At 36.2% G+C, this 21,725-nt stretch overlaps 1 protein-coding gene across 1 annotated transcript in view; it reads left to right on the forward strand.

Moving 5' to 3' along the window:
• The first annotated feature begins 7,472 nt into the window (after positions 1-7,472).
• PTPRQ (protein tyrosine phosphatase receptor type Q) overlaps positions 7,473-21,725 on the forward strand; it is a 4,272,575-nt gene continuing 4,258,322 nt past the window's right edge. The window contains exons 1-2 of the mRNA XM_044087226.1: positions 7,473-7,817; positions 8,252-8,363. Coding sequence (XP_043943161.1) covers positions 7,653-7,817; positions 8,252-8,363 — 277 coding nt within the window. The 5' untranslated portion in view covers positions 7,473-7,652. The remainder of the gene's footprint in view (positions 7,818-8,251; positions 8,364-21,725) is intronic.

The following is a 21,725-nucleotide window of genomic DNA, read 5'->3' on the forward strand; positions in this document are numbered from 1 at the left end:
CCTCATAGAACAAATGTCTTGTCAAATACAAAATTAAAGGAACTAAGCCTTCATCAAGACACAAATAAGACACATTGGCGTAGTAGTCATATTCCCCACTTCTGGAACAAGTTGCCATTGGATGTTAACCAGAGTAGCACCCTTGCAATCTTCAAGGTAAACCTAGATAACTGGATGAGCAGCCTGATATTTTCACCTGGGCTAACTTGTATTGCTCTCCTTGAGGCTGGAGGATCTTTTGACTTTGGATTATTGGCTAGAATAGTAATGGCCTGCAGACTGACTGCATTATACTTGCCCATAAACCTATTACATAGTTACACAATTAATGCTTTGCCTACTTTGGTCAGCTAGACCTTTAATATGGCAGCTTCTTGTGTATTATATATATAATCGTTAAGCTAACTTTTACATATTTAAAAAATTTTTATTCTCTAATCCCTAGGGGATGAATGTTCCACAATCTCAGTATTTTTTGGGTAATACAGCCATCCCTTTTTGTAGTTCTGTTAATTTTGTTTTGAACAAAATTCCCCCTTTCCCATTCATATGTGTTGGTCTTTTAATGAAAGACATAGATCTTCCATTAAGACATATTTTCCAGAAGCCCTAAATGCTAGACATAATTTACTTCTTGCTAAGTTATGCATGATGCTGCAGACTTTTACTCATTCTTAATCCTTTATTTTTTTCATAAATGTAATTATTTTAGTGTGTCTCCTTTGTGATTATTTTATAGTTAAAATATCTGCCACAGATACATTTCAAAATATTAAATTATACTCAATAATATGTCGTATTAATATTATAAATAATGCCTTTAAGACATTTGGGACCCTCCAATCCACTGTACTAAAGATTAATCCAATCTTTCTCGTGCTTGTACCCTTAATGTCTTGTACATGGAACTTGAAAGATACATCATTACCTGTAATTGCCCCAACATCAATAATCAGTTTTACCACTTCATACACTTGACTACCCATTTCTAACCTGAATTCTTTGTGGTGTCCATACATCAAAAATGGTTAACCTTAAACATATTTTATTTAGATTCAAGTTTAAATCATTTACATTCTTAAGATTTCTCACCTCAGGTCCAATTTTACAACATCAGCATATTTGTAGACTCTAAATTTTTTTGACTTAGGCAAACTGGGAAATACCACATTAAGCATTATAAGCCCCGGAACTGACCCTAGTGGGACCCTGTTATTAACAGGTGGTAATGTTTTACCTCTAAATTTAAAACACTTCTCCCTTCTGTTTACCAGCTCATTATCCAGTTCAAGAGATATGAATTTACATTTAATCACTGAAACCATTCAATTATTTGATCAATTTGATCATAATGTAAGGAGCTGAAGGCTTTGTAGATATCCAGGTAAAGTACCAAATCTTCCTTCATCTCTGAAGAAAATATTTTCTCATAAAAAGTGGATTGACATATTAATGTAGATCTACCTTTGATAAATCTATGTCATCAGTTTCTATACCATATTTATTTTCTCTTATTAAATGTTGTTATTATCATCTCTCAAAACTGTTGCCAATGATTGAAGTCAAACCCTATTGGTCTATAGTTTGACACATGATGCATGTCACCACCCTTAAAAGTGGTAACAATGTATGATTTCTTCCAATAATTTGGTCCATACCATGAAAGAGCAGCCTATTAAAAATCCTTATCAGAGGTAATGTCAGGTGGTTGGACATTTCTTATAATAATTTACCTGGAATAAGATCAGGACCCATTGAACAATAAAGCCTTCTTCAAAGCATCCAAAGAAATGAAGTCCTGAGGGTTGTCGTAATGAAAGTACATGGAATAGGATTGTGCAACATAACTTAGTGCAGTTTGGTGTTTTTGCATTATCATATATGCACCTTGGGGCTAAATGTGACGATCGGCCATTGAGGTTTTCTATCTGTGTTTTACATTCTAGATCAAAATTAATAGAAACTTGCTGAATTGATTTTAAGTTCTTTGTTAAGTAAAGGAAAGCCCTGAAAAAGAATTATTAAATAGCTCTTTAAGCCTGTTTAGTTGCTACCTCCTTATTATGTGTGATAATTTCCAACATATCATCTGATTTCTTTGCACTGACATACTTAAGGACGTCTTTATTATTATCACCAGTCTTAATTAAAGATTCTTCATATGCTTGTTTTATAGTACTCAGCTCTGTTTTACCCTTTTGGTTATAGTATTTAAACATTTTGTTATGCATTGTACTATGTGTTTTATATTTTTATAACAGTGCCTTTTTTCTTAAGTAGTCTAATCAAATGTCTGTTCTCCCAAGGTTTATCAAAGCATTCATCCTTTTTCATCACTTCACTCATTTTGTTTAAAGATGCTGCACACATATTTCTGACAGTCATCCTTCCAGACTGCTCCCCAGGTTTTAACTTTTCCAGTCCAAACCCAATTTATGCAGAAGTTCACATTTTATTTAACTTCTCCATATCATAAAAAAATGTTTTTCCTGACATTTAAAGAATAAGTGTTGATCATCCTGAAATATACTGACTTCTGATCTGAATTTCCTGAAGGTATCAACTCAACAATTTCCAAGATGTCATGTTTATTAACCAGTATTATGTTCAGAATATTGTGACCCTTTGTGGCTTCCACCACTAGTTTTATTCATATATTATACCTAAGAAAAAAGATTATACTTCTGACTTACATGATCCAGTTTTCTAATTAATACCTGGGTAACTGAAGTTACCTAAAATTAAAGTCAGTTTCTCATCTAAGAATGTCTTTAATGTCTGCATGAAAGAAATCTGTGCCATTAACTTATATTTGGTTTTCTAAATAGTAACACAATTTTAATTTCTCCCCATCTGGAACATTCTTTAATACAATACTCAAGATTTCTTCTTCATTTTACAATTTATAGATGTAAGAAATAGTAACCCACCTTGCTGTCTTTCCTCACAAGTTCATACTTACTGAAATGTTGAACTAATAGAAGAGTGCAATCCCAAGCTTTTGACATAGCAATTATTTTAACTGATATTGTTTTGTGATCAAATCAAGTTCTTTCTTTTCTCTTTCTCACACTATGTGCACTTGTCTAAAGACTGGTGTTAATTCTCTCTCCTTAATAACTCCTAGTCTGCTATCTTTCCATGAAATTGTATTCTGTAAAATATTCCTTGTATACCTACTTAACAGTGGAGTCAAAGCATACTTCCCTTATTACTGAAATGTAGCATGACTGAAACAAATATAGCCATACAGAAGGCTGTTTCCTCCCATAATTGTAACACATTAAACCATTTTAGATAGCCTTGTGTCCTTAGTCAAGTATTAACATGTTTTAACCTTTGAATACTCATAGTCTGAAAATGCTGGACAAAGCAGACTTTGATAGTTATTTTTAAGACACACAAGAAGTTTACTACTTTCCCTTTTCATATGCTTTAAAGGGACTTTAGATAAATCATTTGATCTAGCCAGCATTATGCATAGTCTTATTCACTATAAAATTCTCATGCATTATAACCCAGTCATGCAACTTAACTCAACTTAATGCACTTACATTAATGATGGTATTGGTTTCACTTGACATTTTAAATGAGAATCAACCATAATCGGTCTATTCTAATTTGTAGGACCTTGATATATAATTTAATCAGACTATTTTTCTCCTGAATTTCATCTTTCAATGATGTTGCTATCTTAATTATTGATTTTACTGAAGCCTCTCTTTTAACTTTTTTCCCACTGTCTGGAAGTTTTTTCCAACTCCCTTTTCTTTTCACTTTACTATTCCTTTGTTGAGGGGATAAATCATTAAATCCTTATCTAACTGCACAATGTTTTGCCCCCCCCCAAAAAAAAAATCTAACTGCCCGAAATATGATGTGGATTTAACAGTTCCCAAGGGACATATAGTAATAGCAGTATATAGTTTTTCTTTATGAGTGTTTATCCCATTCAAAATGATAACTTCAGGAAAAAAAACGTGTCTGAAATTTGCTATTGATCTGTAATCCTGATTTTGTCATTTTCCCTAATTTCTAAACTGTTATCACCTATTACAACAATTCATGTAATGATCTTAAAGAAATTCGATTAAGGTATGCATCTATCCTCCATTCAAAGCATACTAATGTTTCCTTTATTTACATTATAGTCCATTATGCCTTGATTCATGTTTGATATTTTGCTATTCAATCTATAATCATTGTATGTTACAAAACTACTTTCCTCCTGCCTTATATGGAGATGTGAAGTTGATAAAGTGCCATCACCATGCATGTTGCCTGCTTTTATCATTCTTCGTTTTTTTTTAAGTTACCATGAGTGTTACTGCTTTCTTTGATTTGCCAAGTGTGTTACTGCTTTCTTTGATTTACCATACATGTTACTGCCTTCTTTGATTTAGTGTGTGTTACTGCTTTCTTTGATTCACCATATGTGTTAAGGCTTCCGTTGACTTACCATGTGTGTGTTACTGCATTTTTGATTTACCACATGTGTTACTACTTTTTTTGATTTAAAATGTGTGTTACTGCTTTCTTTGATTTATCTGAGTGTTAATGTTTCCTTTGATTTATTGTGTGTTACTGCTTTCTTTGATTTACAGTGTGGTAATACTTTCTTTGATTTACTGTGTGTGTGTTACTGTGTTCTTTTAGTTTCCTATTTTTGCTAGAGATCAAGTTCATTTCATGCATAAGCAAGCTTTTTAAAGGTGTGATAAGAATGCACTTAGATACATAGGCTACATCAGCTGATGACTGTTTTAATGCTAGTGTCTTCAGGTGATTTAACTTGTCTTTCAGTATCTAGCTTCTTAGTATATCCTAAGCATCTAAGCTTATTCTTATCCTAAGGAAGGTGGTATCTTCCTGCCCTTCCTTTTCAGTCCTCATATCTTCAGTCCACTGCCTGACACTCTTTCATGGTGTTTAATGCTTTTTGATATTGATATAAACACTTCTAAGGTAAGCTATTCAACTTATTTTTCAGTATATCCTAAAGTGAGTTTAATTAAATAATGATGATATTTGAAAACACATTTGTACTACATGAGGAAAATAAAGCAGTAAACAATTCTAAAAACATTTTAAAAAGTTTTAGAAGAGTTTGGGTGTAGCATGTAGTATAGAGAAGCTGAGGGACAGAAGACAGTAAGAGTGACCAGAAATATGAGGAAGGAGTGGCAAGTTAAAGGCATTGTCCTCTGTTTTCTATTATTTGATCAGCTAATCAACATTTAAGGGTATATGGGGGAATTGCATACAACCTGCTTTTTATGTAACTCCTGTATTCTGGAAGCATTTGCATTTACTCTTTTTTTCTAGTTCTAAATGGAATTTTGGATAGGTGGGTATTGATTTTGTTTGCTGTGGCAATGAATGCCATACTCTTGGGACTGGAACAAAAAATATATACTTTGTGGAATATGGCATTTTCGAGGCGTTTGAAGTTTCATAGCAAATAGAGGAAATGATCACAGCTGTTAGGGTGGTCCTTTTAGATAGTTTTCAGGCAAGGAAGAAAAATGAGTTTACGTTGACAAGTTTAAAGACCTGGGAAGCTGGACCTGTATTTGACAGAGAGCCAGTCTACTTTTGAAAGTATAGAGCAGCGTATTGTTGAGGTGATAGGGTAATGAATCTGCAAATATTCGTAAGTTGACTGGAGGCTAATTACATTCTTTTCTGATGCTGAAGTAATTGTTGGAAGTCCATGTTCTAATTGTGGAAGGTCTCCTTTACCAATAACTGCTTCCAGGGAGAGGAAGTGCAAAATCATTTTAGCCCTGAACAGGAGTTACCTTTGGCTTTAGGAAGTTGGATGTGAACTGGAAGTTCAGGGTGCAGTCTCGCTACATTCCTAGGTCCTTGTACTATTCAGTATGTTTGATTGTTTCTTGGTTATTGTCTGTAATTGTCCAGTTGTTTGGAGTTTGGCTGATTTTTGAGGGGTACCAAAAAGCAGTCTTGTTTTTTTTTTAATGTAAAGAATGATGGAGTGTTCTTGTAACCAATATGAGAGCAAGAAAAAGTCTCTAATTTCTGGTAAGAATGAGTATAACCTGTACATGATCATATTATCTGCATAAACAACAGTTAGAGCTTAACAGCAGCCAGTGCCATCCACTACAGAGCAGTCAGAGAAGCTAAATAACTTTAAAAGCTGCTAGCTACATTACTTTGCTACACTTTTAAACAAAATGCTTGACAGAGCAAAGTATCTGACAGTTTTTAAACCTTTAATTCATCAGAGGGACATTTTCTTCTGCATACTGTCTATGTCATACCACTTTCAGAGCTTTCAAAACTTTAAAATAATTTATGCTTCTACAGTTTTTTATGTAAGTAGATAAAACTCCATGTAGTGCAAAAAATTATGATTGGGTTTCTCCATTCATAATTATTATTACATGTTCTTGACATGGTTGTCAAAATCTACTTCTTGGGCATCACTTTGTTCTACTGTTGAGGTGACTTTCTTCACATCCATGTCCTGACCACACAGTAGGGTGGTTATCACTGGAGCCCTGATCATAATCCTGTATACTGTAGGTGAAGAGAAAAGATAACAGTATTACTCACTGAAATAGCACACCTAGCTATAGTGTCCTATGAACTGAGAGACATGAAACTCTCAAATATCATGACGTGCACATAGAAACTAGAGTGATGAGGAACAAAGATATTCAGAAACGTCCAATACTGCTGAGCTAATAAGAAAGAATTTCCAGACTTGCTTGAATATGCTAGCAATACAAATAACCCATTTACAAGCGATAAATGGAGGTCATTCTGTATAAGGGCACAGGTGGTGAGTTGGGCACCCTTGGCAAACATCAAAGAATGAAGCAATGCTGTTTTGTGAAAATAAAGTGTGCTGTGACCTAGAAATGGGGCTCGCTCCTGTCATGACATTGAGAAAAAGCTAACAGGTTTAGAAATGAATGGGGGAAGCCATCGTCTTTGAATGAGTTTACTTTTATTAGCTGTAATATAAAAGTATATTTTATCAAGAGACATAACACTGCACAGACATGCTAGCTGTACATTATTATTATGGGCTCATCTATTTAACTGTAATAGTTTTTCCTAAATCAGGGGATATTTCTCAAATTTTAACTTATAGCATTCAGTTACCACATTTTTACACATTTGATTTTTGCTAGACAACAAGTCTATTTTTTGTGCTTTTTATAACATATTACATTATGGTTGTAATTGATTGTCTTTGAGACAAATGAATCATCAGTGGGTCTAGAGTTACTTAATCCTTTACTGAAGGCATGAAGAGCACATTCTGAATGTGCTGAAAAGCAAGTGTATCTTATTCATGAATAAGGCTTTGTTAAGAGATTGGGGGTGGAGAGTCGCAGGTATGAGTTTCATTAGGTTGCCTGGAGATACTCCTTTTGTCTAAAGGATGCTCTTGCTTAACATTCTTCATGGGACCAAGCAAACGTGAAGCTCTTTTACTGTGTATTTTAAAATGACAATAAAAATGCATTTGCTAACTATGAGAAGCATTTGCTACAGCTGAAGTTGTTTCCCAATACTGTGATTTTAAGTGGAATGATAAAAGCGTGCTTATTCTGTTAAGTAACACAAACTCATTATTAATTGCTTACTTATTGGCCAGGCCTCTTAAATCTTTAATGTGGTGCAGCATTTCACTGCTTACCTGTCGTTCACTGCTTACCTGTCGTAAGGAGCAGCAGCAACAGCAGACCTTTCGGATCAGATGGACAGAAAGTAGCATCTCAATGGCTGCATTTATTCTTCTGACTTTACAAATGTTCATTGAAACTGCAACAACACAGGTATGGTATATGAATTTGAGTCTGAGTTAAAACTGCCATGTTCACATGTTAAGATAAAGAATAAATGTGTACAGTTTAGACTATATATACATCCCTGCGTACACAATACAAAGACATGTGCATGCATACTTCAAAATAAATACTAATAATTTTTAAATATATTGTTTTCTTTAGAGCAAATTTATCAATTACATTCTTGTCTACATCTGAAAATAGATTACAATAAGTTAGACTGCTTAGAAAACAACTATTTAGCTTCACATAGTAAGTTTAAAATAACTGGTATTCAGAAATTCTCTCTGTTTTGCTTTTGTTGTGCAACTTCATTACTGAATCCTTCCTTCTGTTCTTGTCAGGATTACTTCTTAATTTTGATGCCCACGCAGTTCAGTGTATTATAATTGGTCAAGTCCTCATTTTCTGTATTATTGCAGGTTGATAGTTCTGGCACTAGTCCAAGTATGAAATATGCCGTTACTATGTCTTCTGCTTCTGAAAGTGGTTATAGCTCATCTGTCAGCCGAATGCAGATTACTACCGAAACTAGTAAGTATAAAATATTATAATGTGCGTGAGTTGATAATCCATTAATTTTCTTATGAATTTTAAATACTGACTTTTTTAATATGGTATAACATTACACTTACAAGCTGAATTGTGATAGTTAATATTTCATAACATTGCAGTGTATTAGATTTTTTTAGTTCTTAACAGTAAGTTCAAAAGGGGAATCAGATCTTTATATTCATGTCCCTAATTTTGAATTATGCATTGCAGTGTGACATAATAATAAATAGCCTCAAAAATATTCACATACTTAATCAAATGTACAACCTAATACATCAAAAGCAATTTACAATAAATTGAAGTGATATTGAATGTCAAGTTAGTGTTTCAAAACAGGAACCAAGTGTTCAGATATCTATTGTATAAGAACAGACTTGTGTTTTATTCAAGTCAGTCTCCTCATAATAGCAAGCTTTAATTCAGGTTTTATTCAGGTCAGTGTGTTTCATAAGAGGAAGCAAGTGCTCACATATCTGTTGTGCAAGAACTGATTTGTATTTTATTGTTTGTTATTCACGTGCCACTCTTTTTTTTTTTTTGCATAGCTTACCTAGAGTATAATCATGTTTTAATTAGTGCCTGTTTATTTGTTTTGCTGTTTACTTTGAAGTATATAATTTAATGAATGCTACAACATTGTTAGAGGTCTGAGCCCCCCCCCCCCCCAAAGAAAACAGACATGCCATACTAGCTTGCTGATGGTTTGTGATATATCATTATATGACACACTTGCTTGAGTGATATGTGTAGTTGCACAACGTTTCACTAATAACTTTCTTTGATTACTCTTAGGAGACCATTAACTGGTAAAGCTTTGTGCAATAGTTGTGTATTTACCTGTTAGTCAACTTGAAAGCACTTGAGCATTTGTTGGTAATGATCAGCTACCATTTTTGTTTCAGTATTTCATTTCAGGAGTATCATGATACACATTAGCTGTTTTCCTTCAGCTAGTGTCCTGTTGTTAACTGGGGGGTCTTCAGTTTAATATAGTGCTGCATGTCATTATATAACTTTTTATGACCACAGTGATACAATGCTAGTTTTTAGGTATGACCCAGAGATCTGAAAGAATGCATGAAGCATCAAAGCAGATATGTAAACTCAACCGATGAAGGAGAGATGAGATTAAGTGCAGATAAACAGGCAAGTAGAAAAACTAACTTAGTTGTACTGCAGTTAAAAAGAGTGAAATGTTCAGGTGCATGTGTAGCAGCAGCAGAATAGGATAGGAAACCATCCAGCCCAGCTGCAGCGTATGAGTTCATGGGCTGTAAAGGCAATGTAGTGTGATTGCTCAAAACCGTCATGACATCAGAGAAAAACTGAAGCATATATATATTAAGGTATATATTTCTCGGAGGTACAGGCCAACACAGAAGGACTGTGGCTGACCAAGTTCGCAGATGACAGCAAACTGGGCGCCATAATCGACTCTCCAGCCGACACAAGCATCCTCCAAAAGGGCCTCATAGAAACCGACAACTGGTGCCAGAGCCATGGCCACAAGCTAAATGCCAAAAAGTGTATAGTCATCCCCTTTGGCAAAAACAAAGTGCCCACAAATTACCACATAGGTGGTAATCCATTAAGTACAGAAGAAGTAATTAGGGACCTGGGGATCCAAGTTGATAGCAATCTCACATTTGACAACCACGTGGCCAAAGTGGTTAGAAAAACATTTTATATAGCCCACCTAATCATGAAGGGATTCACATCTAGATCAGGGGAGGTCATCGTGCCTCTTTACTCATCCCTCATCAGGCCCATAATTGAGTACAATGCCCCTTTTGGGATGTACCTTACCAGACACCTGCAGCAACTGGAAAGACCCCAAAAGTACCTCACCAAGAGGATCAAAAGGCTCAAACAGATGCCATATGCTGCCCTGTTAAAAAACTCCAGCTCTACTCAGTGGCATACCGCCTGTTCAGAGGCGATCTGTGCCTGACGTATAAAGCCATGTCCAACCCGGAATTAATGGACATGCTGCACCTCAGAAAATCCAAATCCCATTGAGCTATGCGCTCGAGAGACTTGAACCTCAGCACTGAAATAAATAGGACATGCTGGAGGGACAGATTCATAACCCAGAGGCTCCCTTCACTCTGGAATAAAATCCCAGTCCAGGTTAGGCAGAGTCCCTCATTGACTCTCTTCAAGAGGAATCTTGATGAGTGGATGGGAGATCGTAGGTTTACCCCGGGTATCACTTCTGTGTCACTGTTAGACAGAGGCACAGTATACTAACCTCGAAAAAGGGCATAGCAAAATAAATTTAAAATGGGTGGCAAAAGCCAAACACATTCTGGCTAGGCTTATAACTGCCCTAGGGCAGATAGCCTAGTATGAACCTATGAACCTATGAACCTATGAACAATGAAGTTCAGCCATAGACAGCAGTCATACAATTCTTGGGGGAGGGTGGGATTTCCTGCTGTGTTCATCGAGCTCTTAGTATTTTGAAATATATTTTTTAGTCTTTCTCATGCCTGACAACCATCTGTCTGATTGCCATGTCACTGCCTATCCATTCCTTAACTTATCCAGAGCTGATCGAGCATGGCCATCATTTGGGTAGCCAAAAGCAGACAGTTGTATACCTACTGTCTCACTGCACATGCCCAGCACACAAGTGGATGTGCAATGGGACAGTGTGAGTATATGTTACCCACTTTTGTGAGTGATGCTATCCATAGCCCCACCTTCCTATACAGCCGATGCCTCTATTCATCATTGGTCTCACCCAGGATTATAGGAGTGCATGCCATGGAAATACACCTCCAGTCATTATCCAGGAAGAGAGAAGCAGGCTATGTTTTATTGTTCATTTCCCTCCCCAGATGGTTGCTCCATTGCCAGGTACTAAAGAAAACTGGGTTGGCTGACTCATAGTCAGGACTTCATCCACCTAAGCTATGAAACTGGCCTGTCAGTTTACATGAAAACAAGTATTACTTACAGTAGTTATTCAGTATGCAAAGAGAATGTAGATAACATTATTTTATTTATCTGTCAATCTAGATATCTATATATATTTCTATCTATACTTTGTTGAGTGGGTTAGTGCCACTAAGCTAGTGACCTCTTTCAGGGGAGACCCACGGTTGTATTTATACTACAAGGAGAAATTTGACTAGGATACTGAGCACTTACCCTGTGATGTGGTATCTTCTCTATCCACCGGAGCTGCCACCATCTTAAGCAGTACATAAAATTTAGCATGCTATTAAGTGTTACATTAACCATTCTTAAAAGTTTGCTTGATGTATTTGATGATAAAACCTCATTTCATATTCTTCAGGGTCATCTAATGTAAGTTATTAGATTAATGCATTAATGCTTCCAGCAAGAAATTGGTATCTGGAGTACATTACCCACGGCAGTTCATTGTAGGACAGCTGTTCTGTGGTACTTAAGGCTGGGCCACCAAATATCACTCTGTGCTATGCATTCACAGCCATTGTTCAAATATTAGCCAGTTCTTCAAGGGACATATTGTTGGCAGGACCTGAGAATATCGGTAACTGTTGTATTCCCCAGTACGCTGCTGGTTTGCATACAGGCATGATAGAGTCTGAGAGAATAAACATAATTTGTTGGAAAAAGAAAATTCTGGACACATTTGAGTTATACAGTTACCTACCAAAGCTCACTCACCTTATCAACATAATGTCAAAATGCATGCTGGTATGTTTCAAAACTAGGATATTTCCCATCACAGGCAACTAAATGTTTATAAATTATTGTAAATTCAGGTAGTAATATCCCATCAAGATAGTCTTGTGTGAATTAGACATAGAAGCCTGTAAGAAAGGATGGAAGGAGCCTTATATGGCAACTTGGACATAAAAAAAATATTTATGAGAGGACAAAAATGAAGAACTCCGCAGTGAAATGTTATCTAAATCAAATGAAAAAATGTTTGCTTTGATATATCAGTCTTAGTGTGTCCTTATAATCTGTTTTCACAAATCTCCAGACCTTTTCATTGAAACAAAAGTGAGGAATACCGTAGAATGTGGTACTTATTTATTGTAAGTAAATGTTAACATTGCTACTCTAGTTTAAACAAAATTGAAATCTAATAGTTTAGCTTAGCGCCTCCAAAAGTTAATTTTGCAATCCTTGTACTGAAAATTAGACATAATTATTGAGCCTTTCAGTAGTTGGGTTAAACACTGAATGGTTTAAGTGCTGTGTATGAAAATGAATAGTTTTGATTAAACTAACATTATCCATGCATTTCCGCAGATCTTATCTGTTCATAGTAGACTCTAGTAAGATCTAGTCAAAATAATTTACTGCAATAAATTGTAATGCAGACTTCAAATCATCTACTAATTATGTGATGCTTGCATTTCTTAGCTTATGGGCTAATTACAGATTTTTTATTAATCTTAGTCTTCTAATGCAAGGTCTCAGCTATCTAAGAACTATGTGAAGTTTGTTACATGCATCTGAGCCTATTTATCTGTGTATCCGTGTGCAGTGAAATATGCTTTTGAATATTTACACATGTCGCTATCTCTGAAAGCATTGTGGAATGTTTTACTCCCTGAATGTTCTCTAAAACTAGGACTTGCCCATACATATCAATTACTAGAAAACTAACTAAATAAACTGTATTAGGTTAGAAAGGAAGTAATGAATATTTTTTTTTCCTGTGGTTTGTGTTCTGGATTTGGATTGCTTAATATTTTTGCATTTGCTGTTCCTTTTATTGAATGGAGGTTTGTCAGTTTATCATCAGTTGGAAACACAGGATTTACCTTGAACTAATTTTACTTTATTCATGTTATGTTTTTATTATACTGTTAGTTGTATAAAGTTTTAATATATATGTGCACATTTGTTAATTGTATGTTGAAAAAATTAATACTAAAACATTGTGTGGCCTGCTTCATTGGATCTGGTAGGCTTGGAGACTTTTTCCTAGGCAGTTATCACTTTATGTTTCACTGTAGATTGTGACAATAGGCTCAGTAGTTCGGGCAGGTTGGTAGTTTTGTCATCCTTAAATGCGTTATGCCTGATCACTGGGTATTGTGTATTGCAGTCTGCTATCAAGATGTATAAGGCAAACTGTAGTATATAGACAGAGTTCTAAGTTAATAGTGTTCTTCTCCTTGGAGGTATTATGTATGGATTCTGAATTGTTTCAAAACTTCCTTGTTCACATTGTGGGATAATAAAGATCTGAAACTTAATTGCTCAATTCTCGAAATACAGAAGATACTATCTAACATGGGATATATGTCTTCAGTTAAAAATTATCTTTGAGCTCCCTGTCGGTATTTGCATATTTTGATGTAATCACTAATCTAGAAAAATGCCTATACGTTTGTTGTTTCTGTAGCTGAAGCTACAAAAATTATTTCTGAATATTTGGAACCCACATTGTTACAGAAATTTTAATAGCTTAGCATGCTGGGCCTAGCACTAAACCCAGAGAGTAAAATATTATCAGTTTTGCAAGGTAAGCCTGTATGCAAAACAAATTCCATAAATTTTATGACTTGCTTTTGTTGATAGCTGGACAAGAGGCACTGAATATTGGTGATCTGTTTGCGACTCTTTTGAGGTTTGAATTTTCATATAAGTTGTGACATCTGTCCTCTGGGCCAGTGATCAAGGAGTCTCAGTCCGTAACATGGACACCGGTGAGGGACGTTCACTTGGAAAAAAATAGATACAACACACAGTATTTCCAGATACAGCTCTCTGTACCAAGCACAATTTCCCTTACGACTACACAGGGAACACAATCCCATCCTGAGGCTGGGTTTCCATGACTCTCACCAGGCCCCAAATAAGACCCCATGCTGACTACAGCTGTAGAGTTGAGTCCTCAGCCGAATGTTCCAAGCCAAGTCCTCCATCACCCTCTCTGTGAAACCAGTGCTCTGTGTGCCTGCTCCAAGTAGCTGACACACACACACACACACACACACACACACACACACACACACACACACACACACACACACACTTTGAGATTTGATTTTCACACACACACACACACACACACACACACACACACAGACACACACACTTGAGAAAGGCTGGCACAGATTTACCAGCTATGCCCCCCTCTGCCCAGACTGTAAGGTAGATACTGCCACCAGAACACTCCAAAGCCAGCTACTCTAAGGGTACCCAATTATACTGTGTAAAATTAATACTAATATAAATGGTAGTGTTTGACCAATGCAGCAAGGCTTTTAGAAGAGGCCACAAATTCTCCAAATAAATATAAGTACTTTCAAAGGTTAAAATATTTTCTAAAAGACCAGCCACAATGAAAAGTATAAATATATTTTAAAAAATAATAAAAGAACATGAAAATACTAAATATCTATTTGCAATAAACATCAGAGTTTCAATTTCTGGAAATATTTCAAATAACACAGATGCAAAGATTCACACAGATATAGAAAAACAATACTTAACTAATCTCACTATATTTTCCTGACTGAGGTAAAGAATTACTAAACCCTGGTTACTTATTAAAACAAAGCAAGATGAAGTAGGTGAGTGGTTTTCCTTCTTGTCAGGTTTCACAATCAGACTGCCCTGAGACTTCTGTCTCATCTAGGATTAAAGCATAATTTCAGTGCTGGATTACAGAATGGCATCACATACATCTGGTCACTTGACATCTGATTCCCACACTACCCCTTTACTAGAAACTGAGCCAGAATCTTGCACATCTTCCGGTATCCTCTATTACAGTATATTCATTTCAACAGTTACAATGCAGTCTGACATACAGGTGTATTTCTTTTCTGTCCAGCAGGATCCACTATTGGTACATTTTAACACATGCAGCTTTACAAATACATTTTCCAATGCAAGCATCTGTGCAAATCAGTGTGATATACAAACGACACATAATTCTTTACAAAACATCAGCTAGCCATGCTGGCATATGTTACACCACTGCCCTACTTCTCCTGGCATTAATTGGTAATATTTCACATCATCACATAAGTAATTGTAGGGTATCATAAAACAACTGTAATGTTTTTTCAGAAGCCTGGCTCTATTGTACTTGGGAACTGAGCCCATAATGCGATCCAGATAATCTGAATGTCATTAATGTCCCCAGCACTGGAGGAGTTGAGCTAGGAAGGAGGGAAGCAGTCTGGCCCACTAGCTTTTCTCAGAGGGTAAGTAGGATAGTGGGTACATGGGGAAATGTGACTTCTCTGCTGGAGACTAGAGAAATCATTTTCTGTGCTTGTGAGGAGGGGGTGGGGCTGCCTGCTAATAATGTCCCTAGTGAAAGTGAGGACCATTGCATGTGCTCCTTTGGTTCCACAAGCCAGATATCCATAGGGAAGAGTAAGAAGAAAACCCTCAACCCCCCCCAGGAACATTCTAACTGATGCCAGATGACCCTCACCCTGCTGATGAGGGACAAATAATTTGATTAACAGGCAGCAGCAAAGAGTTAAAAAATAATGATTTTGAAGACCTTTAAAGTCTTGCAGTTTTCTTGATTGTTCAATGAATCCCCGTGTAACAGTAGATAAGGATAAGGATTTCTATTTATCAGTTCAGTAACCATCCTTATTGGTATCTCATTAATCTTATTATCATTCTTTTTTTGCAGTTTTAAATGTGGGAACATTTACAAGGAGTTGATTTTAATGATGAGTAAGATGAGGTGGCATATGTTTTCTGTTTCTGTATAATTGTTACTAAACTACACTGGAAATATCTTGAGTAATATAGTATACAAAGCATTGCCTTATCTTACAATATATTTTTTGTGAGATACAGCATAAAAAGTCAGGGTCTATAAATAACACAAGGTAAATGTTTCAGGACTGGAACCCTTTTCCTTATACTGTTTTACCATGGTAAGAGCTAATGGCTTAATGGCATATAATTAAATAGATCTTAATTCTAAATAAATTCTAATTAAACATTTGTAGATTAAGCTGTCAGGATTGATTCACATGGAGTTGGAGTTAGTAACAGAGAAAGTTGCTTTTATTGTTACTATATAAACCATCTTAGAGTAAAAGTCAGCAAAACTTAGCTGCAGTGTCCTATTTTTACTCTATTCACTGTTAAAATATGCACAGACCTATGCTGCATTTTACTGATTGTTTCTGCAGTCACTGGTTTGCTGCTTCTCTGGCTCTACCCTCTCCATTTGCCTTTGTTCTGCTCAGGCTCATGCCGCTCCCCTACCCTACCCCCATTCTCACCCACTCCCTATCTCCATAGACTTATGCACTATAGCCACTCCGACACCACCAAGTGTACAAATCAGTATACTCCAACACCAATGCATCTTTAATCCCCTCCCTCTCTACATCATCTTCTTAACATCTCAACTCCTCCCTCATCTGTCCATTACAATAATATTCAAATAAACTTTAGACACACATAAACCAAAACATCTCCTATGCAATACTACTATTCCTAAAAATTAAAAGCATCATAGGAAATCTACTGCTGCTATTTCATTAATAACTAACTCTTACTCCCAGCTCTAAACAAAACTAGTTAAGACCAGGTTCAACTAGCTCACAACCTACTGCTAGACAGATAGTTGAACTTTAGTCATTTTATTAGCCACAACCACACATCAATATCATAATCATGCTCCAACCACACATTATTATATGAGTAATTCTAACATCAATTGCATATATTACCTCCTATCATGACAACCTAATGGATGCAATACCCCATCATGCTACCACTGCCACTCATCCTGAAAAAAAAAACTGCATCATTCAGGCATCTAATCTACCCATCTATTTTTCACACAGCTACCTATCACCACAGCCTACTACCAACCCTACCCTCCTACCACTCAACTAGACTATCCACAACATATGATAAGTACATATCTAAAATCCTAAAACCCATAATACATATTGCAGCCAGACTGTCTCTCAGTGGAGATATACATCCTAACCCTGGCCCATCAAACTCTAATATCAACACATCCACTCAAAACCCCCCTCATACCATATTCCAACTGCCTAGGAAAGCTACCAACTAAATATTAAAGTTAGAAGCATCTCAAAAAAATCCATGAACTTCATGCCAACCTTTCCCTGTATTCACCAGATATAGTTCTATTAAATGAAACATGGCTAAAACCAGACATCTTTAATAACGAAATTCTGGCACCAAGGTATAGTATCCTATGCAATGACTGAAAAAGCAAAAGGGAGGTGGTGTTGCAATATTATTTAAAAATCAGTTTAATATTGAAACATTGGCTTTACCTATCCACAACCTTTGGCAATGCTGAAATTATTTTTACAGGACTAAAATTAATCCCCAAAAATTATCAGTATAATTAGATGTTATATCCCACTCGGTAACAACATACCCACCCTAGAGAACCTACTCTACTGGGCCTCCAAGGCACTCCCACATGAAACTGTTATCTTGGGAGACTTCAACATAGACTGTCTGACTTGTAATTCTGGTAACAAGTGCATTATATAAACATTCTGAAGTATGTCACTCCTTTATTAAATTCACATTTGGAATTGTAGAGCAGGTGAAATCAAATCCTGGGGGGGGGGGGGGTGACTGGAAGAATCTGTTAAAGAAACAAGAAACACAATGGCAATTTAGAACAGCAGCAATATTTCCCCCTGGTTTAAATGAAAGTATTTCCATTGTCCCAGTTTTGCAGGAAAGGGCAAACAAAATATAAAATATACTGAAAACAAGTGATGAAATTTGAATGTATATATTAGATTTTTTAAAACATGTTTGAGTGAACATATGTTTTAAGTTGAAAGTGTTTGAATGTAAATCAACAATATTAATTTAATGAGTGAATGAGTAGTGTAGTGTTAGTGGATTAATTAGTTAATTGATTTATGTTTGTGATTGGTCGGTTATTCTTATTTAATGAAGCAGTTTTTGTAATGTAATGTATTCTGATGAAGGCTATGCTGTGCATAGCCGAAAGCGCTTAATAACTTTGTTTAATGAAATAAAACAACCCATTTTGGATTACAGCCTGGTTACATCTGTTTATCAAGTTATTCTTTATTCAGGTATATTAGGTATAAGTTGTAATTCTAGTAATTCTACTAACTATGTCAGCCTCCATGGATTTTCCCAAATCATCCAATCTCCAACAAGAATTGATAAATCAACAAAAAGGCAGTTATTCTTTGACTGGATACTGACAAACAGGCCAGACCAAACGTGACACTCAGGCTGTTTCCAAGACAGGCTGAGTGACCACTTACCAACCTTTATAAGACATTGTACACATCTGGCCAAACCCACCACTTACCAGCTATGAAGAAATAAAAATAAATTCATCCCCATTAACTTCATTACATCTCTAAGATGTTGCAACTGGATACCTCTTAAGCTTCTCAACCTTGAAGAAGCTGTTAAGTACTTCAGTTCTACTTTCTTAGACATCTTAAATGCCCATGCTCCTTCCAGAGCCACCAGAATTAAATCCAACTTTGCTCCTTAGCTGAGTAAAGAGTCTAGAGCTTTGCTGAAAACCAGAGACCAAGCTTGGGCTCATTGACACAAAACTGGATTCCATGCCTCAAAGCAAACATGCCTAGAACTGAGAAACAAGTGAAAGAAAATAGTCAAACTGGACAAAATTAACTACTGCCACAATATACAAATTAAACATCAAAATGACCCTCAAAAGTTCTGAACAGCCATTAACAGCATTTTCCTTCCAGGGAAATGTATTACCCCCTTCCAAATCACTACTAATACTTCAAAAAATAATGTGACCCAATTCATTAAAAACTTTACAGAATTCATTCTTGCACTATCTACCCCCTCAGATCTCACCCTTTTCCAATTAACCACCCTGGTATCCTAATAGTAAAAACAACTTTACCTTTCAACCTGTCTCTGAGGTAGGATTCAAAAAATGCTTAACAACTGCAGCCCACTACATTAGCCATAGATAAACTTCCAGCTGAATTTCTGAAAATTGCTGCTGATGCAATTGCATACCCAGTAGCCATTCTTATCAACCATTCCATATCCAAAAAACTAGACCCTAAAATCTGGAAAATTTCTCACATTATTCCACTCCATAAAGGGGTAACTCAAAAGATCTGACCAACTATTGCCCTATTGCTATACTATCCCCTCTTTAAAAAATCCTTGAGAGGTGTATGCATACACAATGGACTATCTAAACATTCATAAACCTCTAACAGATAGACAACATGGCTTCCAGCCTTTTTGTATCACTACTACAGCTCTTATGTCATTTACTCACACAGTAAATAACCATAGCAACAATCATGTTCTGCAAGTTAAATGTTCTAACTCATATAGGACAAGGAGACCCAGCGCCACAGATACTGAGCCCATAAGGTAGGCATCTACCCATCCAGTCATTCTAGTTACCGGTGACTCCATTGTAAGACATAATGATGTAGCTCTTACCAGGCTGAGCAAGGAATTAGTGATGACTAGTTAGTTGTTTGTCTGGTGCCAGATCCATCAGATCATGCATGCACTCAAGTCCTTGAACAGCAAGTGCTCTGTCACAGTACAAGTGGGTGGCAGTGACATGAGATTTGCTTCCCTGGATTACATGAAGAGAGACTTGATGGAACTCTCAAGCTATGTGTACCAGGCAGGTATAAGCCTAGCACAGAAAAGCACTCTACCTTCTCCAAGGATGATGCCACAACATGAGCAAAAAATAAGTGACTTCAATAATTGGCTAATTTTTTGGTGTCATTCAAATGTGGAGCCAGTATTTGTCAGACTTAAAAGATATAGTTGACAGATAATACTACTTCACCAGGGATGGTCTGCATCTGTCCCTTCTAGGGTTTTGATTATTGGTAAATACATTGTCTACCCCTATAGTGCCTTTTTTACTCAATGCCTACCTGATAAACCTGCCAACATAAGCAAGCAAAGGAAAATATGAAGGTGTTACTGCTCAAAGCTTGGAGCCTATACAAGAAAACCCACTTCCTACAAGCCCTCCTCACCCTGAAGGATGTAGATGTCTGTGTAGTGATGAGACATGGTTTAAACCTGTAGAGAGAACTCTGGCTGTGGAGGGCTATAATGCCTTCCACACATTTAGCCCAGCTATTGTGCAGGAAGGAAGAACGGTAAAGGTGTCTCTGTCTTCATCCAGAAACTTGAATCAAGGCTGGTAAAGCAGCATGATGCACTAGAACTAATTAATATCCAAATAATCATCAGAAAGGTCCTGGACCATATATTGGCTATCTATAGACCTCCCTCTATGACACAAAAAAGCCACAGTTCTTATCGATAAGAAATGGAATTGCTCAGAATTGAACCCCCTGCCATTTTCCTATGTAAACTAAGCTGTCCAAGTATAGACTGGAAAGCCTACTCCACCACTAGTATACAAGCATAGAGAATCCTGGAATTTGTCAATACAAATCCTCTGAAACAAGAGTACCCACCAGGGGGAACAACAAACTGGACGTTGTCCTTAATAATACAGGGCCTCTTGCTCACTTGTTTTGTCTGATCATAAAGTCATCTATTTCAAAATAAAACTGAAAACAGGGACCCCGTCCATTCAAGGTACCTAAAGAAATTTTTGTAAGATAAGCTATCTACTCCTAAGTGAAACATTGGCAAACTACAAATCTACACCAAACTCAGTTTACTCCAGTGAATATGCAAAAACATCCACCACCACACTATACCAAAATGTAAATAGTTGCATAGATGCAGATCTGCCCTGTATGAACAAACACAGGGCAAACTCCACAAACAACCCCTCTTCATGGAACCATAATATCAAAAAGCTTTACAATATAAGGAAGAGAATTTTGACCAAATATAAGAAGAATAATTCCCATAATGATAGAATCCTAATTAATGACATAAACAAACAACTTAGGAGCTTAATACAATCTACCAAAGACAAGTTTGAGGCTAAAATAGCCACACAAGCCAAATATGATCATGCTCACAAGGCCTTTGTTTAGTTTTGTTTGAAATTTCAGAAGCACAATACAGTAATGAGCTGAGCTGATTGTGAATGATTTTACCTACACTGAGGCTGAACATATAGCTAACCTACTGGCTGATAAATTCAGCTCAAACTTTACCCCTCTCTCCCTTCCATCTAGCCTATATATATATATATATATATATATATATATATATATCTATATATATCTATATATATATATATATATATATATATATATATATATATATACCTGAAACTTACTAGCCTCCAGCTTTCACACAAGACCATGTCCTGAAAGCACAATCAAAAGCAAAAATACTGCATTGATGGGATCTGACAATATCCCTGGATGCATCTTAAATGACCTGAAGCATGATTTA

Source organism: Protopterus annectens, chromosome 11.part0, assembly GCF_019279795.1.
Source record: "Protopterus annectens isolate FY-2018-M chromosome 11.part0, PAN1.0, whole genome shotgun sequence".
NCBI classification, from domain to species: Eukaryota; Metazoa; Chordata; order Ceratodontiformes; family Protopteridae; genus Protopterus; species Protopterus annectens.